Here is a 13,189-nt window from a genome sequence, read left to right as displayed (position 1 = left end):
TGTTTAGATTTAGGGATTTCTGATCATTCACCACTATTCATTGAGTTGCCCAGATCAAGTAAGGAAGTTCTGTGTAAAAAGGTCTATGTAAAACAAAACTTTAATAAGGAAAACATGATTTCATTTCAAGACAAGCTGAATGAGAAAGAATGGCACTTTGACAAAAATATTTCAAGCACTGCAAATTTTGAAGCATTCTTAAAAGTTTTTTAAATGTTTTAGATCAAATGTTTCCAACTAAAACTTGTTTTAATAAGGTGACAACAAAATTGAAATGGATCACTGTAGGTATAGAAATCTCCATTGCTAAGAAAAAGCAGTACATAATGAACTGAGATATAATAAAAGTGCTGATTTTTGCCATGGCAGCACAGCAAATGGCAAATAATAGTTTAACGACAATAAATCGAAGGCAGTGTGGTCAGTTGTGAAATCTGAAGTAAGTATTAAAGCATCTAGTCATGAAATTTGGAAAATCAAGCTCGAAGATAAGGCATTGTGAATCCAGCTCAAATTTCAGAATGCTTCAATGGAATCTTCATTAATGTAGAGAAATCTGATGTCAGTGTTGCAGACTACGACAACAAAGTATATCCTTCCGGACTTGATCAAATGTCGGAATGCTTCACAAAAGTTAAAGCGGTGTCAGCAACAGAAGTAGAAAACGTTATATTAACACTGAAAAACAAAAATTCTTCAGGTTGGGATGGGATAACCGCAAAAGTTCTCAAATTTGTGCGTAAAATAATAGGACACCCACTATATTTAATAAGTCTTTTGATCTTGGATGTTTTCCAGTGGTGTTAACGTATGCAGAAGTAAAGCCGCTCTACAAAAAAGGGCCAAGAGAAAATATGGGAAATTATCGTCCCATATCTCTTCTCCCAGTCCTGTCAAAAGTATTCGAAAAAGCTGATACCATTTGGATTCAAAGTTTTATTGAAAGATATGAGATTATTTTGAAAACTCAGTTTGGCTTCCAACACGGAAAAAGCACTACAGGTGCAATAAATAAGTTTGTTGATAAGATTTGCACATCACTAGCCAACGAGAATAAAGTCGCAGTCATCTTTTGTGATGTGACAAAAGCTTTTGACTCAGTAAATCATGCACTTCTTATCCACAAACTTGACAAGTATGAAATTAGGGGAAGTGCTTTACAGTGACTTACTTCATATCTGTGCAATAGGAGACACAGAATGGCTGTCTCTACAAATGCAGCGAATTACTTTTCCAAATGGAAGACAATAACACAAGGTGTCCCTCAAGATTCTATACTAGTACCTGTTTCGTTCCTATTCTACATTAATGACCTATGAATCTATAGAAATGCCCCATTTGTCTTATTTGCAGATGACATGACTGTATGGATTGAAGAACAGGAGCCAGAAGCTATTCCTATCATCATCATCAGTACAATAGATCACTTAGAAGCTTGGTTTCATCTCAATGGATTGACCCTAAATATCCTAAAAACCCATATGGTTCAGTTCTGAACAAAACAGTCAACACCCCAGGAAATTAAGATAAATCACAAAAACCAAAATCTTGAAGAAGTGGATCCTGTGAAATTTTTAGAGTTGAATGTAGACAAGAATTTAAATTTGAATAAATATGCTGAATATCTATTAAACAAGCTATGTAGCTAATGCCACTGACATGGACACAAGGAAAATTGCGTACCATAGCAACTTTCAGTCAGTTATAAGGTATGGTATTGGTTTTTGGGGAAATTTAAGCAACTTAATGTGCATGCTGAAATTAACAGAAAACAATTGTTAGAAACATGTGCACTGTACATCCAAGAAAACTATGTCGCCAATTATTTAAAAATCTGAAATTATTAACAGTGTCTTCCCTATATAACTGTGATATAATATAACAATTTAAAATTATGCCAGGAGAATTGCTTTGATCACACTTACAATAGAAGCAATAAAGAAAATTTTATGCTGCCTGCTCATCGTTTAAAATTATATGCTCAAACTCCCCAATATACGGGAATTAAAATTTTACAACACATTAAAAGCCAAGAACATTCTGATTATGAACCTATATCCACTGTAAAGAAAGCTGCACGAACTCTGCTTCGGCGATGCTACTACTCAGTTGAAGAATTCATGAATGATGAACTGAGTATTTGAGCAGGATGTAGTTTATCAGTTTGTTATTTTGTAAATATGCGACGATATCTTTACACAAAAGTTACATTAAAATTTCAATCATTTTATCAACCATAGTTTTATATCAGTGAGACTGTCTAAACCATATATTCACGTGTCTGCTGTACTTGTACTCTAACCAAATGAGTAGCTTATGTATGCTATGCTATGAGACGAATAAATTACAATTCACAGTTCACAATCTTCCACACCGCCTTTACCTCTATTTTTTGCGGAGGAGGCGTATTTGCTGGTTCATCGGGGCGTGTAGCATCTTCTATATTAAAAAAAGGGTATCTTTCACTACACCCAAAGTAAATTTACTTGTTTCAGATGCCGGCAACTGGATGCCCTATCCTCACCAAATCCTATCCTACTTTGTTAATGTTTTACAAATTTATATCTTATTACTGTAAAGTATGACATATGTCGGATACTACATGTACGAACAAATAATTTTTGGTCGACATCGCTGCTGGTGCCAAGTAATGCACCTATATTTTCAAGGGGGTCATGCTCCAGTTTAGAATTATAGTGACTGGAAAAGAGAACGCTTCACTGGCACGCCTCTGCCACACAGTGTGTGACAAGTTTGTAAATTTTGTTTCTTGTCCAAGGAACACGCTCGCAACTGAAAACAATACGCAACACTACACAAAGTAAGACAGCATAAAAACAAACACAAACACTGCGGCGAATTGATATGTATTATGAAGATTTTCCGAAAGCGGTGATTGACGGTGAAGTGTTGCTCTCTGTTGACGTCCATTGTGAATATGCCCGTCCTTTTTAGAGTATTTATTATTTATATTGCGTTTTAAACTACTGTTTTTAGTTCATTCCATTTAAGAAACTTAAGAAATGAAATGGACAATATGTTATTAAATTTAATGCTCGTCGATTTTATTTCAACATGTGGATATTTCAGACTTGAGTAACAGGAAGCGGCAATTTTGTGAATAACAGGAAGCGGCAATTTTGTTTCGTAACGAACGTTGTTCCTCACTAGATAGGTGATGCTGATAAGAAAGATAACGTAACGCTCTTCTGTGTGGTATTGTAGTGCCGTTGTATAGTGCTGTCGAAGATGTCTTGTGGAGGTGTGTACGAATATGTGGCTTGAATCAGCCTTCCTGTAGAATGTCTCACTAAATGGTACATATTCTTACTTCAGATTCACCTGGCGATGAACAGCGATGGGTTATACAAAATATGAACAGAACACATTCAGCATTTGATAATGGTAAGATCCATTTTCTAGAGAAAAGTAAATGTATTGGAAAACAATCCACGATCATCGTTTTGTTGTTCGTTTCTATGGCTTTTATAATTAAATTCGACCGTTCTTATTACAGAGAAATCGTAGTTATTTAGTCAATGGGTATTGTCGTTCAAGACTGTAAAAGACATGCATACAACAATCGCAAATAGTCCTATAAGGTCTGTATTAGCAGTAGGATCCGCATGGAAATTGTCTTTCCCTATAAAATTAAATTTGAATAACATAGTTGAAAAAATTTCAGTAACGCTCTGCTGTGGCACGAAATCGTCACAATCAAGAAAAGTCATACTCCACTTGGGCATTTAAAGAGGTTGATTGCTCCAGATTTTAACATGTAGTTTATCCTGTTGGCGATGATCACATTTAACGTCTTATGTCTCCATCTGTGCCATTACCACATTTGTGTATCGTAGAGACGTGGAAAAAATCGGTTGCAGGAAATGAGTTACAAAATAAGTGTTGTGCATCAGTGCCTGCAGGAGTGCAGAATAAACTTTCCGTACACCATAAATAACCATAAATTCTCTGGGATGAAATAATTTTTTTTGTTTCACCTATCAAATTTTATTATTGTGGCATTACTTGTCCCAAAAATGAGCAAGCTATTTTATAAACCAATTGGTAATTACATAATCTTGCCCCCACCTCTCACTTCCTCATTAATCCCTGAATTTATTCCTGCAGATGCCCAGTCTTTAATTTTTTTGTTAATTTAATATTTTATAAATATCATGTATGGCAGATGTTTGACAATATTTTAGAGTACTGAGACAACTATTCTAGTTTGGTGTCCATATACTCACAAACTGTAAAAACAATTCTTTAATAAAGGATTTAACAGCGGTTTTGAATGTGTTTACATGATTGGTGCTCTTACCAATTTGTGTCAGATTATTGTAGAATGCTACACATGGATGATAAGCACCCTTTTGACACAGAATTATGCTGAAAGAGTTTACATGAATATTTATCCATAAAGTAATATGGTACTCATGCACAGCAGTGTTCGGGGTGAAGATATTCTCCTTCATCATGTTTTTCATACAAGCAACACAATTTCTAAAGTGGAAATGCAGGTATGAGCAAGAATATTTAAATATCTAAAAAAGCCATCATGAACTTCTGTTGTTTGCTTTTTTTTAGTATTCTGATTAGAGATTATGTGTAGTTTCCTGAATTTTGTTAAGGCATAAAGAGAGAGGCCCCAAAAGATAATAGCATGTCTTAACAGCGAATGTATCCAAGAAAATTACAGTTCCAGGAGCTGCATTGCTGGGTAGCACCCTGATTACATATGTTAGAAAGTTCTGAATTTAAGGGGTGATACGATACGTGAGAGTTTCATTTTAGATTTTCTCGTTAGCAAAGGTCTAGAAACTGTGACATTTTCTGTTTGCTGGTGGTTAATGTGAATTACTGGATTTTTATGGCTGGGTCTGAAAGTGTAAAGAGAGGGATTTTTGTAGATTTGAAATGAACCAGTTTTGATAGGGCCATCAAGAAACTTCATCCGTGATGAAACTGCAGAAGTGACAATATATATATTTTTTTTTCTTCAGTAAGCCAACTGGTATCTGCAAATGATACTGCTTCTGTATTCTTTACACATGAGAGCAGGTCAGTAATGTACACTAGAAAAAGGAATAGCCCTAAGACAGAGCCCAGTGGTGTACTAAGTGTCAGTAAGGATGGTTCTGAAAGGTAGTCTGTCCAGTGTTAGCATGCTTGTGTTTGACCTCTGTAATCTGTGATTGATTACTTAAGTAAGATTAGGTAACTTGTTTGGCACATCTCGCACAATATAATTGTCATGTGTGTTTAAGAGCACTGGATGATCTAAACCATCAAGAGCCTTTGTCACAAAATATCTGAAATTTAGCTATCAAACTCTGGAAACTCCAGGATGGAATAACAGTAATACTATGAAAAGGGTAGATTACTACTCACCACATAGAGGCATTGAGTCTGACAGGTACAATGAAAAGGGTACTAATCATTTAAGCTTTTGGCCAAAAGGCCTTCTTTGGAAATAGAAAGGACACACACATTCACACAAGCACAACTCGCATGACGTGACGCCGCTGTCTCTGCCTCAGGTTGCTGTGGCCACAGCAGGTGTGTGTGTGTGTGTGTGTGTGTGTGTGTGTGTGTGTGTGTGTGTGTGTGTGTGTGTGTGTGTGTGTGTGCTTATGTAGACAGAAATGAATGGTTGTCAGGTTCTGTTCCCTTTCTGTTTGTGCGCATAAGACAGCAGTTGGCACGTTATGATAACGTTACTGGGGAAGCTGACATAGGTGACCCTTGTGATTTAGTGAAGTCAATGAATGTGAATACAAAATAATTGTTATGATAGCAGATTTATATTTACCATAGACTGAGGTCTGTGCTTGTCATTGGTAACATTTGCTCCATATGTTCTGCATATCATTTTGAATATGTATAAACTCTGCTTTTTAATTGGTTCAGCAATGTTTAATTTCAGTATGATTTGTCATAGCTAACATTTGCTTCATGTTTAACTTTTCTTTATAAATAAAAAAAATGACACACATTATAAAAATATGTTGTGCATCATATTTGAAAAATGTAAGTGGGGTGAGGCGGGGGCAGCTCTTGCCCTATGTATGGCATATATTAGTAGACTACTTATTAAAAGCATGTCCAATAAACACTTGTCATGAAAATTGACCCCCTGCGGGTCCGGGAGTTAGAATAGGCCCAAGGTATTCCTGCCTGTTGTAAGAAGCGACTAAAAGGAGTCTCACACATTTCGGCCTGTATATGATGGTCCCCAGTAGGGTTTGACCTCCATTTTTCAAAATTTTTACCGAAGAGCGAGCCAATTGGGGAAAGGTGCTTTACACGGTGCATTGTGTCCATCATGCGCTGAGACCTATCGCATCCTTCGTCGATGTGGATCTGCACGTCTACTCATTCTCCAACTGTTGGGTGCGTGTTTTTCCGTCAACTGTGCAGTATCATTTTCTATGCTGACGATGATAATGGACTGCTTGGTTGCACCTGATAATCCAGCACGGTACCTAGTCCATTGTGGTGGGGCTGCCATGTACCCTGTTGGTTGTAGCCCCCTGACCACACACGGATCACTAAACCGAGCGAGGTGGCGCAGTGGTTAGACACTGGACTCGCATTCGGGAGGACGACGGTTCGATCCCGCGTCCGGCCGTCCTGATTTAGGTTTTCCGTGATTTCCCTAAATCACTCCAGGCAAATGCCGGGATGGTTCCTGTGAAAGGGCACGGCCGACTTCCTTCCCCATCCTTCCCTAATCCGATGAGACCGATGACCACACTGTCTGGTCTCCTTCCCCAAACCAACCAACCAACACACGGATCACTCTGCTGATGCCTGTGCTGTTAACTCCCCACGTATGCTGAGGAGTAGATGCCCATCACCCTGGGACATCAGGACTCTCGGCAATGGCCATCCTGCCAGGTGGCCTTTGCTGCGGCTGGGTGGCGCCCATGGGGAGGGCCCCTGGTCGGAGTGGGTGGAATCAGGATGGATGACACGCGATGAAGCATAGTACATCATCTCTTGCTGGTGGTCAAACACCAGCAGTCTCTTAAGCGTTCACGGGCTCAGTTCAACGCACAGAAGTGTGACCCCAAATCGTTACCCTCCCTGGCCACACTATGGGAGGCTAAGGATGGCAGCGGCTCTTACTCACCCTGGTTCCTTATATATTCGAGAGCTGATGGGGAATCTTTCATGACGATCAAGCCTCTGTTTTTTGTTGAGCATTTAGAGGACAAGTTTGGGGAGATGGAGGGCTTGTCCAAAATGAGATCTGGGTCAGTCTTGATCAAAACAGCATCCTCTGCCCAGTCACAGGCGTTATTTGCTTGTGACAAGCTGGGGGATGTTTCTGTAATCATCACGCCCCATAGGAGCTTAAATGTGTTCCACGATATTATATTTCACAGGGACCTTCTTTTGCAGTCTGACAATGAACTGCATGCCAATTTAGATCAGCGAGGTGTACATTTTGTTTGGCGTGGCGTGTCCACCGGGGTTTGAGGGATAATCAGCTTGCCAACGGTGCCTTCATCTTGGCCTTCAAGTGTGATACATTACCCGAGAAGGTCAAGGTGATGGTCTACTGCTGTGATGTAAAGCCCTATATCCCTCCCCCAATGCGGTGCTTTAAATGCTGGAAGTTTGGCCATATGTCTTCCCGCTGTACTTGCAGCGTCACATGTCAAGATTGCGCATGCCCATCACATCCCAATACTCCATGTGCCCCACCTCCCATCTATGTCAACTGTGGAGAGCACCATTCGCCTTGCTCACCTGACTGCAGGATTCTCCAAAAAGAAAGGAAAATCATAGAGTACAAGACCCAGGACCGACAGACCTACACTGAGGCTAAGGGTAAATATGAACAACTGCATCCTGTATGTATGACATTGTCTTACGCCCCCGCTACAACAGTTCTAGCCCCATCTGCTCCGCCAACCCCAGTGACCTCTCAGAGCCGGAAGACTACACCTGCCCTCTTGATGGTGGGGGCACTTACCTCCCTGTCACTCTTGCACCACCTACTTTGGGAGCAACACCCCCCCCCCCCCCCCCCCCCCCCACCCTTCCCCAACCATCGGGGATATCAGTCCCCACTTTTGTGCTGGAGAAGCAAGTCTTCTCTGGCTCCTCTCGCTAGGAATAGGTCCCTGGGTTCACTCCCTTCCCAGGTTTCTGCTCGTGGGGAAGATGACACCTGCCGGTGGCTGAAGGGCCCAAAAGCAGCTGGTCGCAGGGCTTCATGCTCATCCTCAGTCCTGAAGACTGAATCAGTGAAGTTCTCCCAGCCAGGGAAACCCAAGGGGCAGTGAGAGAAATCCAAAAAGATCCCCAAGACTGAGGGAATTGTGGTGGCACCCACACCACTGCTACCTACAAGCTCTGCGTCTGCGGGTGAGGAGGAGATTCTGGCATCCACTGAGGACCTAGATCTTGCCGGGCCCTCAGACACAATGGATATAGACTGATCAGGCAGTAAGTCGGTGGCAGCAGGTGACCCTGAGGCATAAACTGCCTCATTGAATGTTCCATGCCTTCCCAGTCTCACAATGATGTCATCCTCCAGTGGAATTGCGGCGGTTTTTCCTGCCGCCTGGCTGAGCTAAAGCAACTGTTGAGCTTCACACCTGCTTTCTGCATTGCCATCCAGGAAATCTGGTTCCTGGCAATAATCGAGTGTCAGATGGAGTTTACGTTTATGTCCTAAACTCAGTTTGTAGTGAAACTGCGCCCCTTCAAACCCCTCTTGAAGCTGTGGCTGTCAGAATAAGGACGATGCAGGAAAGAACTGTCTGCAATGCATATCTTCTTCCAGATGGTGCAGTACCCCTGAATGTATTGGCTGCCTCTTAAATATTGGGGCCGTCACACATTTCAGTGTGGCTCATGGTAGTTACTCGGCCATTGATTTATCATTTTGCAGCCCAGAACGTCTCCCATCTATCCACTGGAGAGCACATGACGATCTTTGTGGTAGTGACCAATTCCCCATCCTCCTGTCACTGCCCCGGTGTCAGGCACACAGACGCCTGCCTAGATGGGCTTTAAACAAGGCGGACTGGGAAACTTTCAACTCAGCTGTGACCGTTGAGTCTCCCCCACATGGGAACATCGATTTGGTTGTTGAGCAGGTGACTGCAACAATCCTTTCTGCAGCAGAAAACGTGATCCCTTGCTCTTTAGGGTGCCCCCGGCGAAAGGCAGTCTCTTGATGGTCGCTGGAAGTCACTGAAATAATTAAGGAGCTTCAGCGAGCTCTACAGCGTCATAAGGGGCACCCGTCCCTGGAGCACCTCATAGCCTTTAAACGGCTCCGTGCCTGCATTCACCAACTTATCAAACGACAGAAGCAGGAGTGTTGGGAGAGATACGTCTCGACCATTGGGTGCCATACATTATCTCCCCAAGCCTGGGCAAGGATCAAACATGTTTTCTGGTACTAGATCCCAACAATTGTTCCTGGTGCTAACATAAATGGCGTGTTATCTACTGATGTCTTTCCATCGCAGTGGTGGGAGAGTATCATCATTCCGGTGCTCAAACCCGCTAAAAAAACGCTTGATGTGGATAGCTATCAGTCCATCAGCATCACCAACATTCTTTGTAAGCTGCTGAAACGTATGGTGTGTTGACGGTTGGTTTGGGTCCTGGAGTCAACATGGCCTACTGGCTCCATGTGAGGGCGGCTTCCGCCAGGGTCACTGTACCACTGATAATCTTGTGTCCCTCGAATCTGCCATCTGAATAGCCTTTTCCAGACGCCAACACCTGGTTGCTGTCTTTTTTTTGATTTATGAAAAGCGTATGGCGCGACCTGGCAACATCATATCCTTGCCACATTATACGAGTGGGGTCTCAGAGGCGTGCTCCTGATTTTTATCCAAAATTTCCTGTTGCTTTGTACTTTCCGTGTCCAAGTTGGTGCCTCCCATAGTTCTCCCCCCCCCCCCCCCCCCCTCCCCATATCCAGGAGAATGGGGTCCCACAGGGCTCTGTATTGAGTGTATCGCTATTTTTAGTGGCCATTAATGTCTAGCAGCAGCTGTAGTGCTGTCTGTCTCACCTTTTCTGTATGCAGACGACTTCCGCATTTCGTACTACTCCACCAGTACTGGTGTTGATGAGCGGTGCCCACAGGGAGTCATCCACAAGACGCAGTCATGGGCGCTAGCCCATGGCTTTCAGTTTTTGGCCACAAAGTCGTGTGTTATGCACTTCTGTCGGCGTCGTACTGTTCATCTGGAACCAGAGCTTTACCTTAATGATGATCCACTCACTGTAGTGGAGACCTGTCGATTCTTAGGACTGGTTTTCGACACCCAATTGACTTGGCTTCCTCACCTTCGTCAGCTTAAGCGGAAGAGCTGGCAGCACCTCAGTGCCCTCCGCTGCCTGAGCAACACCAACTAGGGTGCAGATTGCTCTACGGTGCTGCAGCTATGCAGAGTCCTTATTCAATCCTGCATTGACTATGGGAGTCTGGTTTATGGCTCAGCGGTGCCCTCAGCATTGCATTTACTCGAGCCAGTGTACCACTGTGGTGTTTGCTTAGCGACGGGAGCTTTTAGGACAAGTCTGGTGACCAGCATCCTGGTGTAGGCTGGAGTCCCTCCATTGCAGGTTAGGCATGCACAACTGCTGGCCAGTTACATTGCACACGTTTGTAGTTCTCCTGCGCATCCGAATTACCATCTCCTTTTCCCACCCACGGCAGTTCACCTTCCACATCAGTGGCCCAGGTCAGGGCTTCCAGCAGCAATTCGTGTCTGATCCTTTCTTTCCGAACTGGAGTCCTTGCCTTTACCATCTATACTTGAGGTCCATTCACGTACACCTCCATGGTGTACACCTAGGCCGCGGCTTCACCTGGACCTTTCACATGGCCCTAAGGACCCAGCTAAACCCGCGGCTCTCCACTGCAACTTCCTCTCGATTCTTGACATATACCGAGGCCATGAAGTGGTTTACACCGATGGCTCGATGGCTGATGATCACGTCGGCTTCGCATATGTCCATGGATTACATATTGAACAGCATTCCTTGCCCGCTGGCTCCAGTGTTTTCACTGCATAGCTTGTGGCCATATCTAGTGCACTTCAGTACATCTGTTCCTGTTCTGGTGAGTTGTTTCTTCTCTGTTCTGACTCACTGAGCTGCTTACAAGCTATCGACCAGTGCTACCCTCGCCATCCTTTGATAGTGAACATCAATGAGTCTATCTGTGCCCTGGAACTGTCTGGCCGTTCAGTTTTGTTTGTGTGGACCCCATGACTCATTGGAATCCCAGGCAACGAACTTGCTGACAGGCTGGCCAAACAGGCTACATGGAAACTGCTCCTGGAGATGGGCATCTCTGAAACTGACCTCCGTTCTGTCTTAAGCCGCAAGGTTTTTCGGCTTTGGGAGACGATGTGGCATAACAGTATGCACAACAAACTGTGTGTCCTTAAGGAGATTGCGAATGTGTGGAAGTCTTCCCTGTGGGCTTCTCAGGGAATCAGTTGTCCTTTGTCGGCTCCGCATTGGCCATACATGGCTCACACACGGTTACCTCCTCCATCGTGAGGACCCACCTCAGTGTCGCTGTGACTCCCAAATGACAGTCATCCACCTCTTGCTGGAGTGCCCACTTTTAGCTGCCCGCGGTGGACTTTTAACTTTCCCAGCACCATACCTTCGGTGTTGGGTGACAATGCCTCAACAGCAGCTTTAGTTTTAAGTTTTATTCGTGAGGGTGGGTTTTATCATTTGATCTGGGTTTTAGCGTATGTTCTTTGTCCCTCTGTGTCCTCCACTCTAGGGCTTTTAGGGTGGAGGTTTCAATGTGTTGCAGAGTGGCTGGCTTCTCGTTTTTTATTCTCATGGTCAGTCAGCCATGATGGTACCCTACTTTCTTGTTTTTAATCTCTTCTCCCTGTTTCTTGCATCTCTCTGTGGTTTTCTTGTCCTGTTTTGTCCATTGTAGTGTGTGTTGTCCTTCTTCCGTTCTTCTGTTTCTTCCTTTCTCCAGTTATTGTGCCTTACATCTTCTTTGTTTTTTTCTTTCCCTTGGGTAATTGTTCTACTGGGAGAAATGGACTGATGACCACACAGTTTGGTCTTGTTCCCCCCTTTTAAACCAACCGACCATAAGACTTGTACTCTCAGAGATTTGAATACTTGTTCAGGGCTGAAGTACATGGGTTGCAGATATGAGCCCAGTCCTTGCTTAGTCAACAGGGTGTTTTTATGCTTTTCTGCGGGTGCACATTAGGCTGAACGATAGACAGTCCACTGTCAGTTGTGCGGCTTGAGTTATGTCGTAGTGTAAATTGTCATTGTGCTCTTCTTGGGAAAGTTTATGTAGTCACATGTAATTTGTTGGGTCAGTATGTGTTCTTTTTCAGTAAATGGTTCACAATTCTAGGTATGTTTTGTTGTGTCTTAAACAAATATTCACTGTTTTTTTTTGCCATTAGTGTACTCTTTGTACATACCAGTGGTTCAGTACATTTCCTTTTCACTTTCTCAACACTTGTTAGTTGTGGAAGCGCACTAATCAAGTTAATACAATTTTGTGCTGTGATTTTGCAAATTAAACTAGTTTACATACTTAAGCCCTCTACACTGAAAAATGTCTCTGTTGCAGAGCACTACCTAGTAAGCTGTTCTGTAGACTTTTTCAGCATTTTAGGTATACAGCTATACGTATTTAGCTTCCAAAAAGATAATTTATGGAAGACCTCACTTGGTCTGCATACCAGTGATGGAGGAGGATATCATTTATTTGGTGAAAATCTGGGAACTAGTGTGTGACGATTACTAGCTGTGGACAACAAGAGTCATCCTCTTCTCTGAGTAGAACTTCATGAACAGTTTTTGTGTCTACCATCTTCAGTATCTCCAGGCTCTGCTGCCAAAAGACTGATATGGCAGATTGCAGTTTTGTCAATACCTCTTGCAAAAGTGTTGTGCAGGGTAACTCCTGCTTGGACTACAAGCAACTGAGCGTAACATCTTCACTTTTAATGGGTGTGTCACAAGCTACGCTATCTGGACCCTTCCCTTCACCACTAACTTCTCTGAACTATGCATATGGGAATTATCCTTGCAGCATATACTTTCTCCCGTTATCACCCTGATCTGTCTCTAGTAACCCACTAGCCCGTCGCCCTTCACCCAAGTTTCCCCATTCTCTGTTGTATCACCCTTTTCCTATTCACGT

The 13,189-nt window shown here is 43.0% G+C and overlaps 1 protein-coding gene across 2 annotated transcripts in view; it reads left to right on the top strand.

Moving 5' to 3' along the window:
* The first annotated feature begins 3,109 nt into the window (after window positions 1-3,109).
* Window positions 3,110-13,189, top strand: part of LOC124802648 (serine/threonine-protein phosphatase CPPED1-like) — a 143,056-nt gene continuing 132,976 nt past the window's right edge. Inside the window, exons 1-2 of one of the 2 annotated variants that reach the window (XM_047263552.1) lie at window positions 3,110-3,262; window positions 3,337-3,405. In XM_047263552.1, coding sequence (XP_047119508.1) covers window positions 3,250-3,262; window positions 3,337-3,405 — 82 coding nt within the window. In that variant the 5' untranslated portion in view covers window positions 3,110-3,249. The other variant, XM_047263551.1, reaches the window with a different exon arrangement.

The sequence above is a fragment of the Schistocerca piceifrons genome, chromosome 6 (assembly GCF_021461385.2).
Source record: "Schistocerca piceifrons isolate TAMUIC-IGC-003096 chromosome 6, iqSchPice1.1, whole genome shotgun sequence".
Classification (NCBI taxonomy): domain Eukaryota; kingdom Metazoa; phylum Arthropoda; class Insecta; order Orthoptera; family Acrididae; genus Schistocerca; species Schistocerca piceifrons.
The sequence above is the reverse complement of the archived record's forward strand: the minus strand, read 5'-3'. Positions and strand labels throughout refer to the sequence as shown.